This window comes from Limanda limanda, chromosome 5 (genome assembly GCF_963576545.1).
Source record: "Limanda limanda chromosome 5, fLimLim1.1, whole genome shotgun sequence".
NCBI classification, from domain to species: Eukaryota; Metazoa; Chordata; class Actinopteri; order Pleuronectiformes; family Pleuronectidae; genus Limanda; species Limanda limanda.
In genome coordinates this window covers 5,570,369-5,591,217 of record NC_083640.1, presented here as the reverse complement: position 1 = coordinate 5,591,217, position 20,849 = coordinate 5,570,369, and the positions used below count along the sequence as shown (strand labels likewise).

General features: G+C 39.8%; 1 protein-coding gene across 3 annotated transcripts; it reads left to right on the top strand.

Annotated features, from left to right (window-relative positions):
- The first annotated feature begins 843 nt into the window (after positions 1 to 843).
- golga3 (golgin A3) lies at positions 844 to 18,112 on the top strand. Of its 3 annotated transcripts, none has more exons than XM_061071348.1 (24): positions 844 to 892; positions 3,011 to 3,299; positions 4,350 to 4,505; positions 5,168 to 5,286; positions 5,693 to 6,429; positions 6,562 to 6,670; positions 7,116 to 7,422; positions 7,518 to 7,720; positions 7,835 to 7,972; positions 8,156 to 8,317; positions 8,419 to 8,787; positions 9,143 to 9,220; positions 11,216 to 11,479; positions 11,599 to 11,693; positions 11,998 to 12,214; positions 12,885 to 13,028; positions 13,210 to 13,407; positions 13,498 to 13,614; positions 13,880 to 14,019; positions 14,140 to 14,272; positions 14,535 to 14,657; positions 14,895 to 15,059; positions 16,021 to 16,187; positions 16,299 to 18,112. In XM_061071348.1, the coding sequence occupies exons 2-24, from the start codon at positions 3,128 to 3,130 to the stop codon at positions 16,474 to 16,476; spliced, it is 4,491 nt and encodes a 1,496-aa protein (XP_060927331.1). In that variant the 5' UTR covers positions 844 to 892; positions 3,011 to 3,127; the 3' UTR covers positions 16,477 to 18,112. The 3 variants fall into 3 exon arrangements, with proteins under 3 accessions (XP_060927331.1, XP_060927330.1, XP_060927329.1); XM_061071347.1 differs by having other exon boundaries at positions 4,350 to 4,631; positions 16,024 to 16,187; XM_061071346.1 differs by having other exon boundaries at positions 4,350 to 4,631.
- The last annotated feature ends 2,737 nt before the right edge of the window (positions 18,113 to 20,849 follow it).

The following is a 20,849-nucleotide window of genomic DNA, read 5'->3' as shown; positions in this document are numbered from 1 at the left end:
AATAATAATAATCAGAATAATAACAATATCATCATTGTCATCATCATTTTATTAATTGCAGATTGATTTTTGAAAACTTGTGTACATAAACTTACAGAGAGACACAAATGAGCTGAAGAAGAAATTGATTGATTCAAATTTAAAATAAAATATTTTCGGTCAATAAAAAAGTGTCATGTCCATTTAGTTATTGCATTGTGTATTATTCTCTATTCTTAACGCGCTGTCAGATCCTTTTGCCCCTGCAGAGGTAACGTCCGTTCATTATTATAGTTCAGAATCAGAATCAGAATCAGAAGTATTTTATTGCCAAGTACGTTTACACATACAAGGAATTTGCTCTGGTTATTGGTGCGTACAATGAACATAGAAACATAAAAACGCAATAAATACAACATACATAGGAGAGCAATAAAAAATAGGAAACCAGTATATATTTACTCACTGTTTACTTCTTATATACTCACTTTTTACCAATATTTATACAAAGTAACGTTAATTTTGACATAAACATTTCTGAATAAAAATATATAAAAGATAACAGATATAAGTAAAGAAGTAAATCGGAAATGCAAAATGCAAAACAGTGAACAGTGTCAGATTGCAATATGCAATGTAATGCAGTATAATATGATATGATATGATATAATGTGTTAATTTAACATTTATTTCGTGCAATGTTACGGTCGTCGCCATAAATGTGCACCATCACTATCTCATAGAAAGAACACAGTAGGTTTTGTATTTAAATAACAGTAAAAACCCTCCGCTCTCTCACAAGCTTCATCTGTTTTCGCAGGTACTTAATTGTCCGCGCCCTCTGTTTCTAGTCGGACGTTTAAAGGGACGGAAACCAAACAGCCACGTAGTAAAAGGCGAAGCTCGCAGAAAGGTGAGCGTTTAATGTCTTTTATCGCATTTACCGAAGCTGTCATTGGGTCATTTGCACTCGGGGTTTGTAACAGGTTCACGCCCCAGTGGGTAACTCGTTGAATTACCTTGGAATATTTGTGAATTCGCTCCTGCACCGACTGCTGGCGTCTCCAGTTAGCATGTTAGCTCATTTAGCTTGACAGCTCCCGTCGTAAACACACCTAGCTAGCTGTCTGGTTAGCATCAGCGAGCTTCATTTATATTCACCGGCCGTTCAGTGTATGTAGCATCCTTGTCGTTAGCTGGTAGAGATGAACTAAAGCTAGCCAACGCCTAAGTGCTACGTAGCAGCTTTAAGGTTTTACGTTTATTGATGGCTGTCTCGTTCTTTTGAGACACAAGCGGTTTCTACGATGTTACACGGAGCCGATCGGAGATAGCAAGCGTTGAATTTAGCAACTCAACTGCCGAGTCAAGTTATCTGTGAAAGCTAAAGACCAATAGTTTAAGATAATAGTGTGACTTGAATGTTCATCCGCACACCTCCAGTGGCAGAGTCTGAAAACCAGAAGTGCTAATCCTGCATCGCTTGTTGACAGATGCACATTTGTATGTGGGGCTTAATATTTTGCTGATCTAGAGCTGCTGCAGCAGGACTACTTGACATATAGTATTGAAGTTATCCTTCAAAAATGTTTACCCTCATCGATGCTGCTAAAAAACTTTAATCCCGATGATGTTTTCCTACACTTGACATCTTTTGCACTTCTGTCCGTCCTGGGAGAGGGATCCCTCACATGTGTCTCTCGATTGATTGATTGATTGATTGAAACCGATATTCTCCACAGTCTTAAATCGACATTTGAAAAAGCCTGACAGTGAATTGCTTGTGTGAGTCTGTGTCTGACAGCCCGGTAAAGGTGGAAACATATTCACAGATTGGAACTTCCTGGATCAATATGTCATAAGAGAAACGTTATTAAAACACAAAACACCGCCTCTTTCCCACCGCAGTAAGGTAGACAACAGGCTACAGCCCTATTTACATCAACATGAGTCGTCCTCAGAGCTGGTCACACAACATTGGTCTCTACTTATCAGCAGATTCCTACACTGATTATATTAACTCGTTCTGATTGAGCTTTAGATGAGTTTCGATCTGTTGCATTTGTTATCACAGTTTGTATTATTCTCTCTCTGTGTGATGTTAGTGTTGGTTGCTAGTTAATCTATATTTAACTGCTCAATCTACTTAACTACCAGCCCAGCTTGTTAGCCCTTGACTCAGGCTTATGTGTAAATTGAAGCAAGTTGCGTTCTTACATAACATTGTTGGTGTCACTTGTGAAGAGCCACACATTCCTCTGTGATGTATGTTTATCGTCTTCTTGCGTCATAGTCTCCTAGATAGATAGATAGATAGATAGATAGATAGATAGATAGATAGATAGATAGATTACTTTATTCATCACCAAAGGGAAATTAAGTCGTCATAGCAGCCGGTATATTTGAATACAATAAAATACAATACAATAGAATAAAATAAAAAATATTGAGGTAGAAAGAATAAAAACAGAAACACAAGATAAATAGGTAGATAAGGTGCAGTGGCAAGATGATGGTAATAGTACTGATGATATGATGGTAATGTTATTGTTAGACAGTATATACAAATAGTACAGTATATATAGTATATACTATAACATAATATATATTTATATATGATAGTAATTATACCAATATAATAGCAGTTTATAGTAATAATGGCAGCAACAGTATATATAATAATAATAACATGTACACATGTATAAATATGTGTATATAGACTTATATATACAAATAATATACAAAGAGTATGATATAATATAATATGATATATAGAAGAGGTATAAATATAAGTATTTGACTATACAATAGATAATATAATATACTATGAGTGTAAGAATATGTAGACAGAGTGTGCAAAAGACAATATTATTGTATAAAATGATATATAATATCAATATGGTTTATATTAACACATATCACATATAATGTGAAGTAAGTGTTCCAGTATATGGAGCGGAGTGTTGTACAGGGTACACAGTGCAAGGAGACACTCCTGTCAATTGTCTAACTGGATGTTTTCTGTCTTCAGTGCTGCCTGTGATCACGAGTGTTGGACGTGCTTCCAGCTGGCCGGCCTCCCAAGATGGTTTTGTGAATCGTTCTTTCCAGAGGTGCACCCGCAGTGCTCTGACTGTTCAGCTTCCTAATGGATATTAAAACCAACCAGTCAGAAGCAGTACAAATGGAGGCCAGTGTTTTTCAAGAAGACCTAGTTATAAAATCCAAAGACACTGAAGCCCACACTATAGAAGGGAAAACACAATTGGACCAACAAGGACAGGATAACACACAAAACACAAAAGGGAATATTTGTAATGGTGAGTCATGATTTTTTCTCTCATATGCAGTGATATGTCCCGAGTCTGCCGACAGCATGAGTTAATGGTTAAAGAGTGTTTACAATATGTTTTTTCTTTTTTCTGTGTGAACTTATGCAAGATGCTAACTGTTGTAGGTTAGTTAATACATATATAATATATTTATTACATTCTTTCAAGAATATAACAAAGAAGTTTGTCTTCATGCTTTGTTATACTTGTTTTGGACTCTTGATGCCAATCTGCAAACTTCTCCCCTTTAGGCCATATGACTAGGCTCTCCATTATCCAACACCATGCATGACCTGTTTCACTGTCTACTACAAAGCCCGAGGCCTTCTACAATGTTACACAGCTCTTTGCACTAATGCATTAAATAGCTGAACTGAATTCTAAATAATCATCATCAGAGGGTAACTATAATCTTATGGAGTTTACGTTTAAGATACAACAAACAAAACAAACAAACTGGAAATTTCAGCTAATTTGGATGACACACAAAAGACGGTTAGAATACAAATTCTCGAAGTTACAGATGGTTATAGCCTAACAGGTGAAATCAGACAGGTTGAGGTTTCTGCACAAACTTGACAAAGCCACAAATAGAACCACAAGCACATGGAAGCGTTTTCACAGACTAAACTGTGCGTTCCATGTTTAATATGTTGAATCTGTTTTTCCCCTTCAGGGAGAATGAGATTCCTTTTATAGTTTGAGATTATTGTAACCGCAATGTTTGAATTTGTACTTTAAGCCTGGATTCTAATTACAATATTAAATATTTATTAATTAATAACAAACAGGTTTTCAGAGCCTTTAAAGCAGTTTGCCTTGCAAGGTGAGCCCGGGTATTTGTCCTCCTCAATACGAGTAGGTGCAGCGTAAGAGATGCTTTAGTAGCCACGTTTTTATAGCTGCCTTTCTTTCACTAATGCAAATGAAGCTTGACAGAGTTGTCCAGCCAGTTTGCCAAGCTAATCACATCCACTTTAGTCTAGTTCTGGAGACCGTATTGTGACTTTTGTCACAATTCTCCCATTCCTCTTGCAGGTCCTGTTAGTTCAGGGGTGATGTCAAATGGTGATGGACTGGCCGAAGGTTTTGGTGCTACAGGGCACATCCGTATGAACGGGTCTCTGCACCCGACAGCACCACCGCAGAGCACCAGCTCCCCTGTCAACTCCCAGACCCAAGAGGACTCCCAAGGTGTGGCTGCTTATCAACCCCTGATGCTAGAGAAGTCTGAGGGGGCTAGTGCTGTGGTCACGGTTCACACGGGTGATGCATTGCAGTCCCTCAGACTCAGTATGCCTATGCAGGAGACTGAATTGTGTAAGCATAAACGCATGTGGAGTGAATCCCCCCTACTAAACCCTCCCTGCACTTTTCTGTGGGAAAGTTTTGTTTTTTACGGATCGTGCTAACATTATTATTAACTCCCTTGTGTGTATTATCTGAACAGATGGATTCGGTGGGAATGCCTTTTAGTTGTTTGAGTCCATCTTCTTTCTTCAACTCCCACAGGCATTTAATATCCTGATTTGAATTTGGTGTGGGTGCTTCAGTTGGAATAGAATGTGGACTAATGGCTGTATTTTTGAACTAATCCCTCTGTTATGTTCCCTTTTTGGTGCTATTTTAAAGCATTGTTCCTACGTTCACAACACTTGAATAGCATAACTAAATTGAGCCTTAAGGTGATATTTCTGGCTTCATAACATTACTATACATTACTATATAAACTATACAGCATTACATAAAGAATCATATAGTCTCTTTTTGATGGCACATGCACATATTTGATGCATTTCACATTTATTCAGTGCATTTATAGAAGTCTGATTTGATGATCATTCTTTTTTCTGTAGCTATAGCCAACCAGAAGCCATCAATGGAGATGGAGAATGAGGAGAGGATTCGCCTGGATGCTCGCCGGCGCCTGGAGGAGCAGCTCAAACAGTACAGAGTCCAAAGACATAAGGAGAGGGTGAGTACCTCGAGTTGCTGTCGGGTTAAAGACCGCACTAAATTTGATCACAACTTTAAATATAACCAGGTTAACCTTCAATTGATTCAATTTCAATATTCTCATGTTTCCTCAGCCACCCATGTCATCCTTCCAGCCTTGTTGCCTTCCCATTTTGTTAGCGAAATTTTTAGCAATAAACAGATTTGGAAGAAATCTATCTATCTTAGATATTCTAGTTCATGACCCAATTTATTCATTTGTTGGGTGGGAGGTTCTGCCATTAGTGAAGATTTGTTTTAGTAGGAACTCAAGTGAAGTCTGTTGGTAATTGCAATCCAAAAATCCTATATATATATATATATATATATAGCTCTAATTTGTTGCCATGACATACTTTTATTCTTTCTTTCCATCTGTTTTCTAGTCTCACCCCACCTCCTCCAAGCCCAGGCCCTTCAGCACACTGGATCCAGAGCTCATGCTGCATCCTGAGGGTCTGCCCCGGGCCAGCACTCAAGCCATGACCACGGAATATTCCTACATGAGGACCAGTGTCCCACGTGGTCCCAAACTGGGTAGCTTGGGAATTCCACCCTCCAAGGAGAGGAAGTCCAAGTCACCCCGGCCCAGCAAGATTCACTCCTTGGCGGACTACAAGTCTCCTGAGAATGATGATGGTGGTGGTGGAGGAGGAGGTGGTGGAGGAGGTGGAGTAAGGACAACAGACAACACAATGACCTCCCTCCAGTCCACCATTAGCTCTGTGTCCACGCTGTCTGAGGTTAGTGTGATGTCAGAGGGGAGCACCTGTGAGAAGGATGCACAGCCTGGCTCTCCGTTCCAAATCGGGGACAATGTCTCAGAAATTGACGGCAGCGAGTCGGGAACGAGGCCAGGGAACGACGGCAACGACAGCGACAGCTCGTCCTACAGCAGCGTGTCCACCAGGGGGACGTACGCTATGCTCTCTGCAGCAGTGGAAAGACAGCAGGGGCCCTACACAGTGGAGGGGAGGGAGATCGCCGCTGAGGCCATGGGTCAGTTCCCTTCCCTGCAGGAGGTGCTGCAGGCGGCCAGCGAAGAGCAGCACCTGCTGGATCTGGAGCAGCGGAGAGAAGGGACAGCAGAGCCTCGGAGCCGCAGGGACAGTTTCTCCAGCAGGTATTTGTCAACATCAGATATGGATCACATGAATAACAAAACAAAACTTCAAATGTCCACTTAAAGTAATTATTGTGATAATAAAAACGGTTAGCCTCCATTGACGTTCATATCTGTTTAAATATTTTTCAGTGTCTCTTTGGAGAGTTCAGTGATGGGCCATGATGAAATGCTCCAAGTGCTCAAAGAGAAAATGAGACTTGCGGGCCAGCTGGAGTCCTTGTCATCGGAGGCCAATCAGGTTAAATAACAAATTGATTTCTATAATCGTATTTCCCACTGCCTCTGGACAAAGTATATACAGCATTATTAATTGTGTGCATGATAGAAAGTGCTCAAGGTTCTCTGGTGCATAAGTATAGCCTCTCAGTACCGGTGGCAGGGCTGTTTACTCCTTTTTTGTACTTTTAAACAGTTTTTTCATGCACATAAATTTCCCCACTTTAGAGCACTAATAGGACTGTCTGTGTTTGCATAAACACAACTTGCCTTCAATTATTTACAACAATGTAACACCATAATGAGTACTGCTGATAAATACCAATGTGTCACAGCATGGAAAAAAAGATTACATTGAGCTTAGTGGCAGTTTACTTACCTGTGTATGCTGCCAAGCTAATGACACTATACTAGAATCACTGAGAATGAGTTTGTTTAAGTTCTGACCAAAGTTATCTGTCCTTCAGGCTCTCAAAGAGAAGACAGAGCTTCAGGCCCAGCTGGCTACAGTCAATGCTCAGCTGCATGTGAAGAATGAGGAGGCTCAGGTGAGCCAGGACAGACGGATCGCCCTCACTTCACAGGTTGGAACGCTGCGGCAGAACTGTGGCCAGCTAGAGAAAGCCATGGTGGAACTTCAGGGAAGTCTGGAAAACAAGAATGCCAGTCTAGCGTCATTAAGCAATGACCTGAAGGTGGCTGAGGATCAATACAACAGGCTGATGGGGAAGGTGGAGGAGATGCAAAACACTGTGGTCATAAGAGATAATACAGGTGATTGATGGAGACCTAGAGAGCAGAGTTTCAAAAGATGTTGTCACCATCACCCCTGTTGTTAAAGTAGGTGTTTTGGTGTCATGCTTATGCAGTTCAGGAGTTGCGTCAGCAGATGGGTGGTCTTCAGAACCAGCTGCAGCAGGTTCAGCTGGAGCGCAGCACCCTGCAGAGCAGGATGAAAACCTCCCAGGCTGAGATCGACTCGCTCCAGCAGGTCAGACAGTGGTACCAGCAGCAGCTGGCACTGGCCCAGGAGGCTAGGGTACGACTGCAAGGAGAAATGGCCAACATGCAGGTGAGGGCTTCTAAGTTGATGCCTTTTGAATTTTTTCATCATGCCACACATTAGACAGACATGGCATGACAAGTCAAAGATGAGACATCCTATATTTCATCTTTTTTTTCCTAGGCTGGACAGATGAATCAGTTTGGTACTCTGGAACATCTGAAGCTGGAGAATGTGACACTGTCTCACCAGCTCACTGAGTCGCAACATCGCTCCATCAAAGAAAAAGAGCGTATCGCTGTTCAGCTGCAGAGCATTGAGGTATATTCTCCAACATCCCTGTCTGACCTTATACCATCATTATTTTTCTTAAGTCTATATTTCTAAAACAACCCGTATAAAAGTTATTATTCAGCCAGACACTTTTTGTTTTTTTAAATAACCAAATTTAGAGAAATGCTTTTTATTGAATTGACCACATGATTTAAAACCTTTTTGATGTAGGCTGACATGCTGACCCAGGAAGCATCTTTCAAGCAAATCCAGGATGCAAAGACCATGGTGGAAGACGACCTGCAGCACAAACTGGAGGAGTTTGAGGAAGAGCAAGAGCGCTTATTAAAACTGGCCAACACAGCCAGCACCCTGGAGAGGGAACTTGAGCAGGTAGTCATGCCAAATGTAACCATAACGTGTTGTTATCCTTGGGTTGTTGGTTAAATTCTTTGTGTATTCTTCTCTAAATTGTCTGGCTCTTTCTTTCTCAGGTGAAGTTGAGCCTTTCCCAGAAGGACGTGCAGCTGCAGTCACTCCAGAAAGAACATCTGGAGCTGATGCGCCAGCTGACAACCACTCAGGAGAACCTGCAAACCAAAGAGCAGTCCATCAACCAGCTAGAGGCCCGCTACCTGGAGCTGGATGCCCAGCTGGCTGAGCTGCAGGCAGAGGGCAACGCAAAGGACGACAACATCCAGTTCCTCCAGAACGAGAAGATTGTCCTGGAGGTAGCGCTTCAAGCAGCACGGGCCGACAAGAGTCAGCTTGACGAGGGCGCTGAGCGGCTCGGAGAGGATGTTCTGGTGGCATCAGATGTCTTAGATCAGCTCAGACAGGACGTCCAGGTCAAAACCAACCAGGTATGAGAATGTGAGGTCAAATAATTAAAACTAAATACTCAAGCAGGGAGAAATCATCACATGCATTACCAGTAACTGTACAACAAATATTGACATAACCCTGTGGGTTTGGTCATCATCATATTCCAATCTACAAATGTTGACAGCTTGAGTTAGATATGGTTTGATACCATGGTGACCAGCAATTGTGTATGTACACATGGTAGAATGTGTGTTTGTATCATCGACATCAATTTGGACTGGAATTCAGTAATTTAGTCATTCTTAATCAAATAGTATTATGCATATGATTATTTTTCCTTATGGATTACCTCTCCACCATCATGTAGTGAATACAATTTTTGCATTATTTCAGATTGAAACTCTCCAACAAGAAAATAGTGTCCTGAAAAAACAAGCTCAGAAATTTAAGGAGCAGTTCCAACAGCAGAAGGTAAGACATCTCCCTGGCTCCTACCTGTGATCGTGTCCATCTCTCTCCTACAACGTATCATTTGTAGAAGCCAGAAAGAAGTTGAGACTTAACATACATTTATAAAACACTTGTCAGAAATCCCTCAGCCAGCTAAGTCCTGAGCGATCGTGGGAGGATGTATTGTAGAACCAGATGGCTGTCATTTCTGAACAATGCCCAAAGTGCTGGTTGACAGGCCTCGGTGAATTGAGCAATGGAGGATGCTGCTCATTTTACAATGACAGGCTGTCATAAAGTGGGTGAAGTCAAATGACAGAATGACAGAAATGTCCTTCTTGTCATATACCGTCCTAGTTTTTGGAGACCATCTTAAATATCATGGATGAAGATTCAACTTTGATTCAATTCAGACTGGAATCCATGAAAATCTAATTGCTGTAACTCTGGTACTAAACTTTCTGCATATCAGCAAACAATTTTCTCTACATTGCATCTAAAATATTGACATAAATAGGAGTGAAGTGGCAAACTGCAGCAGGACTTTTCTCTGAATTGACAGATTCAGTCCTTTTTTTCTAATCATGTTTGATATAATCAGATTTCATTATATTTTCTGTGGTACACTTATGCAGCTGTTCATACATTCATGGATTTATTACCTGACAGAAACCTCTTTTGTTTAGACACACATAATTTAAAACATGCATGTGCTTGTGGATCAGACTATTACTACTATTGTTCCCATATATTCTCAGGATGTCTGGATCGAACATCTCATTCTTATCTGGCTAGGATACTCCACTATAGTACATTCTATAGTAGGTTTTGATAAACAGGGTCATTGTCCTGCTGCATCACCCAACTTCTACTGAACTTCAGCTGGCAGACAGCCAACCTTACATTTTTATTTTTATGATGTGCTCATAATCTTTTCCTTTACGATGATGTTGAGCTGTCCCGGCCGTGGATCATAAGCAAAGCCCCAGATTATAGCACTCCCTAGTCCCTCTTAGCTGTTTCCCCGCTGGGATGATGATGTCAAGTTCATATACAGTGCCCTCTTCACATCACACATAACACACAGCTGCGTGTTCCTCACAACCAAGTCAACTTTAGTCTCATCAGTCCACAAAACATTTTGGCATTAGTCTTGTGTTGTTTCAAAGGGCTCTTTAGTGAAGTTCCAGTGCAAAGTGATGTTTTTTGGAGAGAGGAAGCTTTGTCTGTGCTGTCCTTGGTATGGGAAAGTGCTCCATGCAATTATGCACCATGATTTGCATATGGTCATGGCCACAGATTTTAATCAGCTCCAACAATTCCTTAAAATCTTTAGCTGTTACCCTGTTTGTTGCTCAATATTTTTGCCTCATTAAACATTCTGCTTACTGCTTTTTGGAGAATGCAGTGGGCGTCCACATCTAGTGAGAGCAGCCGCAGAGCTGTATCGCCTCCATTTATCGACTGCTTGTCTCACTGTGGAAAAGTCTTTTTTTGTGAAGAATTGTTCACATCACCACGTGTTTCTCATGAATAACAAATTACCTCATCATGACTCCCGTTAGCTTTGGTTGAATTGTAATTAACTTACTGCAGTTTTTATTTTGTATTTATTTAATATTTTTTGGCCTACACTGAATGATGAATTCTACCTGGATATAGATTGAGTTATCAATACAAATGGATTGTTGTGTCATTCATTATTATAACTTAGATCAAGAACTGACCATACACATATGTCTGATTGCATGTTATTCCTGATGCTTCACGTTCTCGCCACTGTATAGACTTTCTTCAGTAAAATGTATAACTCGAGCCTCAAGATGATGCAGTGTGTGTGTGTGATTCCAATCCTGTCACAGCTCTCTCTCCTACAGTTCGCTGGGAAATTGCCTCAGTTGAGATAAACATGAGCAAGCCTACTCACTCTCTTTGAAAGGAGAAAAATACTCACTTCATTTGGTTTCTGTTTGATGTAAACCCCTCATGAGACACACAATGTCATTGACTTCACAGGTGATGGTGGAAGCTTACCGCCGGGACACCAGCTCCAAAGACCAGCTGATCAGTGAGCTCAAGTCCACCAAAAAGCGTCTGTTGACGGAGGTGAAGGACCTGAAGCAGGAGCTGCTGGGCGTCGAGGGGGAGAAGCAGAAGGCCGAGTTAGAACAGGTCCGGCTGCAGAAGGAGGTGGTGAGAGTCCAGGAGCAGATGTGTAACATGGAGGCTCATCTGCAAACCATTCAGGATGAAAGGGGTCAACTAGAACTGCAGGTCCAGGTAGAGATATTTAACGTTTCCCACTGAATTTACCATACAAACTATTTTAAAATTCAAGTTAAAAAGAAGTCAGTTTTTTGTGTTGTAATGTTAGGCTTTCTGTTTTCCTCTCGTTCTAGTCTCTACAGTTTGACCAGAATCAGCTAGCAGCAGTGACGCAAGACAACGAGGGCCTCAGGAAACAGGTGGAGCAACTGGAGGGTGAAGCCAAAAAGTGAGTCATTGTGTTGTGGAGCCTGAATGATTCCCACAGCAATGATGAATATCTCTGTAGTCATGTGCTATTTATACACACAAATATGGGATATTGATTACACAATCCATGATCTCCACATAAACCCATGAGTCAGCACATGAGTGTCTTCTGTGTCATCTTTATCTGTAAGTAAAATATGATTTGGATTGTACAGTCATCACACCTACATCTTGTGTCCATGTGTTTGTTTGGTCTGCTGTGAGCTGTGAACATAGTATCTCTATGGACAATTTTAACTTATTTGCTTATATGCATCAAATAGGGCCATCTCAGAGCAGAAGGTGCGTGTTAAGCGGCTGGGCACGGATTTGACCAGTGCTCAGAAGGAGATGAAGGCCAAACATAAGGCCTACGAGAACGCCGTGGGCATCCTGAGCAGGAGGCTCCAAGAGGCCCTGATGGAAAAGGAGGTGACCGACGCAGAACTGGTCAAACTCAAGGCCCAGGTGGCTGATGGGGGAAACAGCCAGGTCTTACAGGTACTGTTCAAGCCTGCCAGACTTCCTTCAAAAATTCATTGTAACAACGTAAAGTTTGCCTCAGAGTAGAGAAGTGTAGCGTTTAAACATTGAGTAAAAGTCCTCATATTCCTTTGTTATAAGGTATTCTCCTGAAATGTTCCGGATGGATTGTATGTGAGAAGACAAAAGTCAGAGTCTGTAGCTCTGGAGTTTTTCCTGCAAGATCCCCGGGTAACAACTCCCTGGAAAGTTCGAATGAGCCCATGTGAGAATAGAAGAATAGCAATATCTGGAGAATTCGCTATGAGCGGGCGACTATGACATTTCTACGCGTAACAGACTCAAAACTGAAACATACAAAAAGAATGCAAATATCTTGTGAAGAAAAAGTGGAGCCATAAACATGGAAGAAGCCTGGAAAGACAATGGGCCTCATTGACCAACTGTTCTTTAAACCCACTTGTAGATTCTGACATTCACCGAGGTTTTCTTATCCGGGATTTGTTCATATATAAGAACCGAATCTATGCACACTGGAGAGCACATCTTACGCACACTTGATAACTGATATGCTTGTGGAAAATAATGAGTTATTGTGTTTGATACAGCTTTTACTGAATGTGTAAATGCACTGTATTCTTTTTTGTGGTATGCTATGCAGTTTAAGAGGGTTGTATTTTCCATTCAGGATAAGATAAAGGCTCTGCAAGAGGAGCTGCAGGTTGTGACCAGCAGCAAGTCTATGCTCGAAAGGGAGCTGCAGGAAGTGATTAACCTCACCTCCACAGAGCTGGAGGATTACCAGGAGAAGGTGATGGAGCTCGAGGATGAGGTGAACAACTATAAAATAATTGATCAGTTTATGTTAATCGGTTCATTTATTTGGAACTGCTCTTTCTGGTTTATTGGGAAAATATGATTTCCTCTTTTGAAAATTACCATGTACGTGTGAGCCCTATGTTCTTAAATCAATGCATTCATTTAGGTTGTGTTGTATTTTTGCCATCTCACAGCTTCAAGAGTCACGGTGCTTCAAGAAGCGGATCAGGAAGTTAGAAGATGCCAACAAGAAGCTAGCACTTGAGCTGGAGCATGAAAAAGGGAAATTGGTTGGATTGGCACAGTCCCACAATACACTGCGGGAGCATTCCAACATTTTGGAGTCTGCCCTCGCCAAGAGGGAAGCAGATCTTGTCCAACTCAACTTACAGGTAAAACATTTTTAATTGTATTTAAAGAATACAGAAATATACACCAGATTAATGATGAGAATGTTGATTTATTTTTGTTCATTGTTCTAGGTCCAAGCTGTTCTGAAGCGTAAAGAAGAGGAGGACCAGCAAATGAAGCAGGCAGTACAAACTCTGCAGCTTTCCTTGGAAAAAGAGAAAACCAAAGTCAAGGACCTGAAGGAACAGGTAGGAGTTCTAATAAGATGCAGGATTTTCTCCTCATTGAGTTGAAATTCAAACTCAACATCATTTGCTAGTCAAATAATTTAATGGAGTCTATAATTTGAATATATTTCAATCTGAAGGAGCATCTAAAGAAACCATAAATATTAGAAAGCAAAATTTTTACATTCGTCTTTAGGAAGTCAATAGCTTTTATCAGTTGTTTTAGGGTTAGGGTCCTGAATATTTGGATTTCTTTCAGGCTGTAATAATATGTTGTGTCCTTTAGGTGGCAGCAGCAAAGGCTGAGGCAGCCCACAATAGACGGCACTACAGGGCGGCCATGCTGGAGCTGTCGGAGATCAAGAAGGACCTGCAGGCCAAAGAGGACCTGGTCAAATCACTGCAGAGGGAATCACTCAACCTACAGTACGATCATCTGTCTCTAAAAAATAATTCAATGACTTTAAATCTAATTTGATGTTGTAAAAGCTGCCGTAGTTGTATGTGTTACCAGTCATTTATCAGTGCATATGTTGTACTCTGCAGGGCTCAGGATGAACAGCATGCTCAGGAGGTTTCTCGGTTCCAGGAGGAGCTGAGTGAGGCTCATTCACAGCTCCAGATCCTCCAGAAACAACTGGGCGAGGAACTGGCCAAGCAGCCGCTCACTCACCAAGAGGTACTGATTCTGAAGCAGAGTCAGGCTGATATTTTATTAGAAGCCATGGTCATCTACTTCTGATATAATTGACATGATGCAGTTTGTATTTTTATATAATTTTGGATTTGTCGGAATTTAATCTTAAAAGGACATTTTATTCATGCACTGTTTTATCGACAGGGTTTAGGGTCCCACTTTTCTAGAAATCTGTTTCACTTCAGTTTGACCCATCACTTGTTATTGGTGATTAACCGATGACTAACGTTGACTGTTTGTTCAGGTTGAAGACCTGAAGTGGGAGGTGGAGCAGAGGCAGAGGGAGATTGAAGCTCAGCGCCAGCAGGTGGAGATGATGGAGCAGTGTCATCACAGGGAGCTGGACAACCTACAGACAGCTCTGGGGGCAAGTTCTCACTACATTTTACAATATGGACACAAAGCGGTCAAGTTCATAAGAAATTGAATATTGTTGTATTTGCAAATCGTAAAAATAATATTTACTAAAGTATAATTGGAGTCGAGAGGGAAACACAGGATGAAGTGAGCACTGTAATCGATTCAGTACTGAATTTATGATTACAATCACCTAGCCTGTTTTGAAAATGGTTTATAATAAACAAAATGATCTGTCGGGGCTCAGAACATCAAGGTGGAGCTGGAGTCAGTGCAGGAGGAGCTGAGCGGCACCAGGAAGGACAAGTTTATGCTGCAGGCCAAAGTGGGTGAACTGAGGAACAGCATGAAGACTGTCCTGCTGCAGAACCAGCAATTCAAACAGGACCTCAAACAGAGCCGCCTGAGGAAGGTAACACACTGTTACTTCTTTTTGAAAAGATTTCCCAAGTTTATTAGTTTGTTTTCTCAAGAGGTCTGCAGACTACAGACTGGGCAAACATTTCTACTTGACTAATAAGCTTCTGAATCAGCTTTGAGATATGTACTGAGGTGCATGGAATTTTTTGGAGGGCTCCATGTGAAAAAACAAAGGTTAGAATCTGTTGACTTGTCCATTTTTCCAAGCAGCAAAGTAAAATGTCTGGAAAATGTGTGAGCCCTTGTGAAAGTACAGCAGGAACAATTTCAGAAAATTCACAGCGAGTGAGTGGGCATGTACATGATGTTTTGAATATGTGACGGGTGGGAAATTAGAAGAAAAACAATATCACAGAATGACAAAGAGATGTCAGAAGATGCTGACGAAGATGCCGACTTGGAAAGACAACGAGATTCAAGAGCTTTTGTTGATTAGAGTCAAAACAATGCGTTTTATGCTGCGGAATTAAGATTATGTCCTGCAGAAATCCATCATGATGTGGAAAATAACATGATGTTGTGAACGTCTCTGACTTACTATCTCCTGCTGCATTCTTCCATTGTGAAAGGCAAATCTCCACACATATTGCATGGAGTTCATGTCTGAAAACAGCTTTTGTAACTTACATCATTTGAAACCCTTTATCATTAAGTTGCTCTTTTATCGTCTTGCCATGATGGTTTTACAATATGAACAAAAAATGCTCAGCTGTCATCAGGCACAGTTAAAGAACTTTATAACTAAAGTATGTTAGTATTTTCAGCATTTCAGCCGACAGCCACTTGCCGCTATGTAATTACCCAAGTGGGTGTACCCCTACATTTTTACAGCATGAGTAATGCTCACAAAGCCAAAGACTTAAAGGCCAGTGTTGTAAGCGCAACGCCAAATAAGAAACGCCCGCTAAATAGAGATGACTAAATCCATCCCTGTAATGATGTTGTTGATGCAGCAGCGGATGGAGCTGAAGAGTGAGGGGAGCCCATCCAACTCTGTGACACCAGTGAAGATCCCAGACTGCCCAGTGCCTGCCTCCCTCCTGGATGAGTTACTGAAACCATCAGCATCTGTCAACAAGGAGCCCCTCAACAACCTGCACAACTGTCTCCGGCAGCTCAAGTAAGCCTATTGTTTTGACTGCATGACTGAACATTATCAACGTACCTTCATGAAGCATTTTGTGTCGTTCCCCAAAAGCCAGAATACATATGATGTGTTTTTTTCCCTCAGGGAGGAGATGGACAGCCTCCAGAAGCAGATGGAGGAACACACAGTGACAGTACATGAGTCAGTGGGCACATGGACAAACACAGAACTGGGACTTCAGAACAACATCTCAGAATCATCAACACCGCAAACCGACATGGTGGTAAACAACAACAATGAAGAAGAACAGCAGCAATCATAACAGAAGAACTTTTCTCAGGCCAATAGAGGGAGAGTGGAGTTTTATCCACAAAGGCACCTTTTAGTCTCATAATCTTTCTCTTAACAATTGCTGCCAACATTTGGCGTTCTCCCATTGGCACAGGGGTGCTTTTGCAGAGTAATACTATATATATCATAGCTTTATTCTTTCCTTTTTTTGATGGTTGTTTATATTTTTGTTTTTGCTAAATTTACATTTATTTATTTAGAGTTTAAGAAGTGCAACTTTTCCTTTGACAGCCACTAAAAGGATCCCTCTCTTAGATTTCCCCTTAGTTCAGCAGTTTTACTCACTAAAAGGTATTTAGTCATTGTCCCCCTTTTATAAAAATAAATTGGTGGCTTTGATGCTGGTTAATAATGGCTGACATTATTTTTAAGTGTTGTTGGTGACAGAAACAATGGTTGAGTCTGCCACCAGACTGGCAATGAACTGTTCTTCCATTTCGTTGTGCCTGTGTATGAGTGAAGTTGCCTGACTATGATTTAACTGACATGCTTACACTTCCATGTTGTTTCTAAAAAAGCTTGTGATGAAACATCATCACTCCTTTTCAGGAAGTTCCAAGTCATATACAGCTGTCGTCTGTTTTGTTTGGTATGGCCTCTTGTTAAAATGCAGTGTTTCTTATGTTGGATGTTACCATATCACCTTGGGTTCCTACAGCTCTATAAACATTAATCTCAGTTATGTATGAAGGTGTTTTGTCTAGCATGGACTGCAGTAATTCGCACGCAAAAAAGCCTTAAGCAATCTTTAATATGCTGTAAAGGACTAAGTCAGTTTGGATGAACATATTGCTGCGGAGGGTGTGTGCAAGATGTAATGTGTTGTATTGTTTGTGTGCGCAAAGAATGGTTTATTGTATAGCAAGTGGGTCACATCAACTGACATTGCACAGTAGGTGATCAAAACTAAACTGACTGAGAGAGAAAGACGTAAAACGATGCAGAAAAGTTACTTTTATCAGCAGGTGCAATGAAATGTGTTCATTTTCTGTTATTACATTTGGTACATACTGTATTAACAAAAAATAACCCTTGAATCAGATGTTATTCTTGTGTTATTGCTGTTTCATGGGTAATGGGATAAGTTAATTGTTTCCAGAGGTTTAATATATAAATACACTTCCTTTTTTCTATGATTGTAACTTTCTCATGACTGTTTAATAGTGTAAAGAAGATGAAAGACAAGATATCAAATGCAAAACCATGAATTGAAGCTGAGAGTACTTTTGTAGAGAGGTCATTGGATGGTTTAGATTTCTGCATGCAATTTTGCTGCAGCTGCTGTGCTCATTCCCACGCTAAGGAAAACTGTTTTTGAAACACCAAATTTCCAAAGGGACAATACATATTTTGAAAATGCTTGTTGGTGTTAATAACAACAAAAACATTGAAGATTGAACTGTACTCAACTTGAACTTTCACTGTAACTCCAATCAGTATGTAACAATAACATTTGCTGAGGCACTTGCGCTGTAGGCTATGCATTAACTTGCTGTATGTTTTTTCTTCTTCTTTTCAAAAGACTGGAATCCATTCATTCCTGTTTTATCATTTGTGCTGGGAGATGTGGTTGTAAACGATGATAAAATTGCACTATTCATCCGTCATCCCTGCTTGTGCTCAGTTTGTGTTCCAAGTTGTGTCGTGTCCCTGTGTTTAAGCTGTTATTCTGCTCAGGCACTGTGTGGGACAGAACGGGGTCCTGGCGCTCTGCATTTTGAAACCGTCGCGGTGAGAAGAAGACACCTAGCAACAGCAGCCGGGGAGAGCGGAGGAGGTGGGAATACTTAAATTAAAACAATAATACATATAAACTACTGCATATCACTCGGCTACATGTTGACAGGAAGAATACGGGAGCTTATTTGTTTCTACAACACCTGTTAATATTAACGCATGCTATTGCTAACCAGCGGTTCCCTGCCATGCTAGGTAGCTAATGGGAATTAGCATGCTTGCTAAAGTCCACGTCTTACTGGCTCGTCAAGTTAACGTCATTCACTTTCGATATGTCCACATTTAACAGGCTGTGGTTTGCCCTACTCACTTGTGTAATTGACTTTTGAATCGTTATATTTAGCCTGGGACTGACCTGACAAAATGCCTTATTAGCAGGTTGGCTCGTCTACATGGGATGTTTGCCAACAGGAATATTGTTATTTTATACGGTCGTGACACTAGATTTGCACAAATTCGTTAGTTGGGTAAATCGGTGAAGGTGCTGGTGAGTCAAGGAAAGTCATGACATGAGGTTAGTTTCCTTGGATTAGTCACATCTGCTACTGGAGAGCGTGATGCTACATCCACACCTCACAGAAAGTAGGTAAACAACACAGACAGCTTAAATACAATCTCAGCAGAATGATCTTTAAATCACAGAGAACGGACGACTAAATTATTTCCAGCGATGTTTTATAATAAGATAGATAGATAGATATATAGATAGATAGATAGATTACTTTATTCATCCCCGAAGGGAAATTAAGTCGTCATAGCAGCCGGTATATTTGAATACAAAAGTAGAAAGAATAAAAACAGAAACACAAGATAAATAGGTAGATAAGGTGCAGTGGCAAGATGATGGTAATAGTTCTGATGATATGATGGTAATTTTATTGTTAGACAGTATATAAAAATAGTACAGTATATATAGTATATAATATAACATAATATATTTATATATGATAGTAATTATACCAATATAATAGCAGTATATAGTAATAATGGCAGCAACAGTATATATAATAATAATAGTGAATATAATAATAATAATAACATGTACACATGTATAAATATTTGTATCTAGACATATATACAAAGAATATACAGAGAGTTGATATATAGTAGAGGTATAAATATAAGTATTTGACTACAATAGATAATATAATATACAATGAGTGTAAGAATATGTAGACAGTGTGCAAAAGACAATATTATTGTATAAAATGATATATAATATCAATACGGTTTATATTAACACATATCACATATGATGTGAAGTAAGTGTATATGGAGCGGAGTGTTGTACAGGGTACACAGTGCAAGGAGACTGACAATACATGACCATGACACCAAAACGATGTAGCGTAGCGGTGACCCTTTCAGTGTAGAGCAACATCCAGGTGTTCACTATGTTTCAAATCATGTGGTTGGGTCATTACTTAGTGTTTCAGGGATAGAACGACAGTTGTCACTACATCACAGGTCTCCTTGCACTGTGTACCCTGTACAACACTCTGCTCAATATACACTTACTTCACATCATATGTGATATGTGTTAATATAAACCATATTGATATTATATATCATTTTATACAATAATATTGTCTTTTGCACACTGTCTACATATTCTTACACTCATAGTATATTATATTATCTATTGTATAGTCAAATACTTATATTTATACCTACTATATATCATATATTATATCATACTCTCTGTATATTCTTTGTATATATAAGTCTATATACGCATTTATACATGTTATTATTATTATTATTATATTTACTATTATTATTATATATACTGTTGCTGCCATTATTACTATATACTGCTATTATATTGGTATAATTATTACTATCATATATAAATATATTTTATGTTATATTATATACTATATGTACTGTACTATTTTTATATACTGTCTAACAATAACATTACCATCATATCATCAGTACTATTACCATTATCTTGCCACTGCACCTTATCTACCTATTTATCTTGTGTTTCTGTTTTTATTCTTTCTACCTCAATATTTTTTATTTTATTCTATTGTATTGTGTTTTATTGTATTCAAATATACCGGCTGCTATGACGACTTAATTTCCCTTCGGGGATGAATAAAGTAATCTATCTATCTATCTATCTATCTATCTATCTATCTATCTATCTATCTATCTATCTATCTATCTATCTATCTATCTATCTATCTATCTATCTATCTATCTATCTATCTATCCAACTATCTATCTATCTATCTATCTATCTATCTATCTATCTATCTATCTATCTATCTATCTATCTATCTATCTATCTATCTATCTATCTATCTATCTATCTATCTATCTATCTATCTATCTATCTATCTATCTATCTATCTATCTATTTATCTATCTATCCAACTATCTATCCAACTATCTATCTATCCAACTATCTATCTATCCAACTATCTATCCAACTATCTATCTATCCAACTATCTATCTATCCAACTATCTATCTATCCAACTATCCATCTATCTATCTCTCTATCAGCGCCTGTCACCTTCGTGTCGTCCACAGTGTTGAATTTTCCCACTGTTCTGAAATGCAACGTGCGCCCTCCCGTGCCACTGAGCATGCGCAG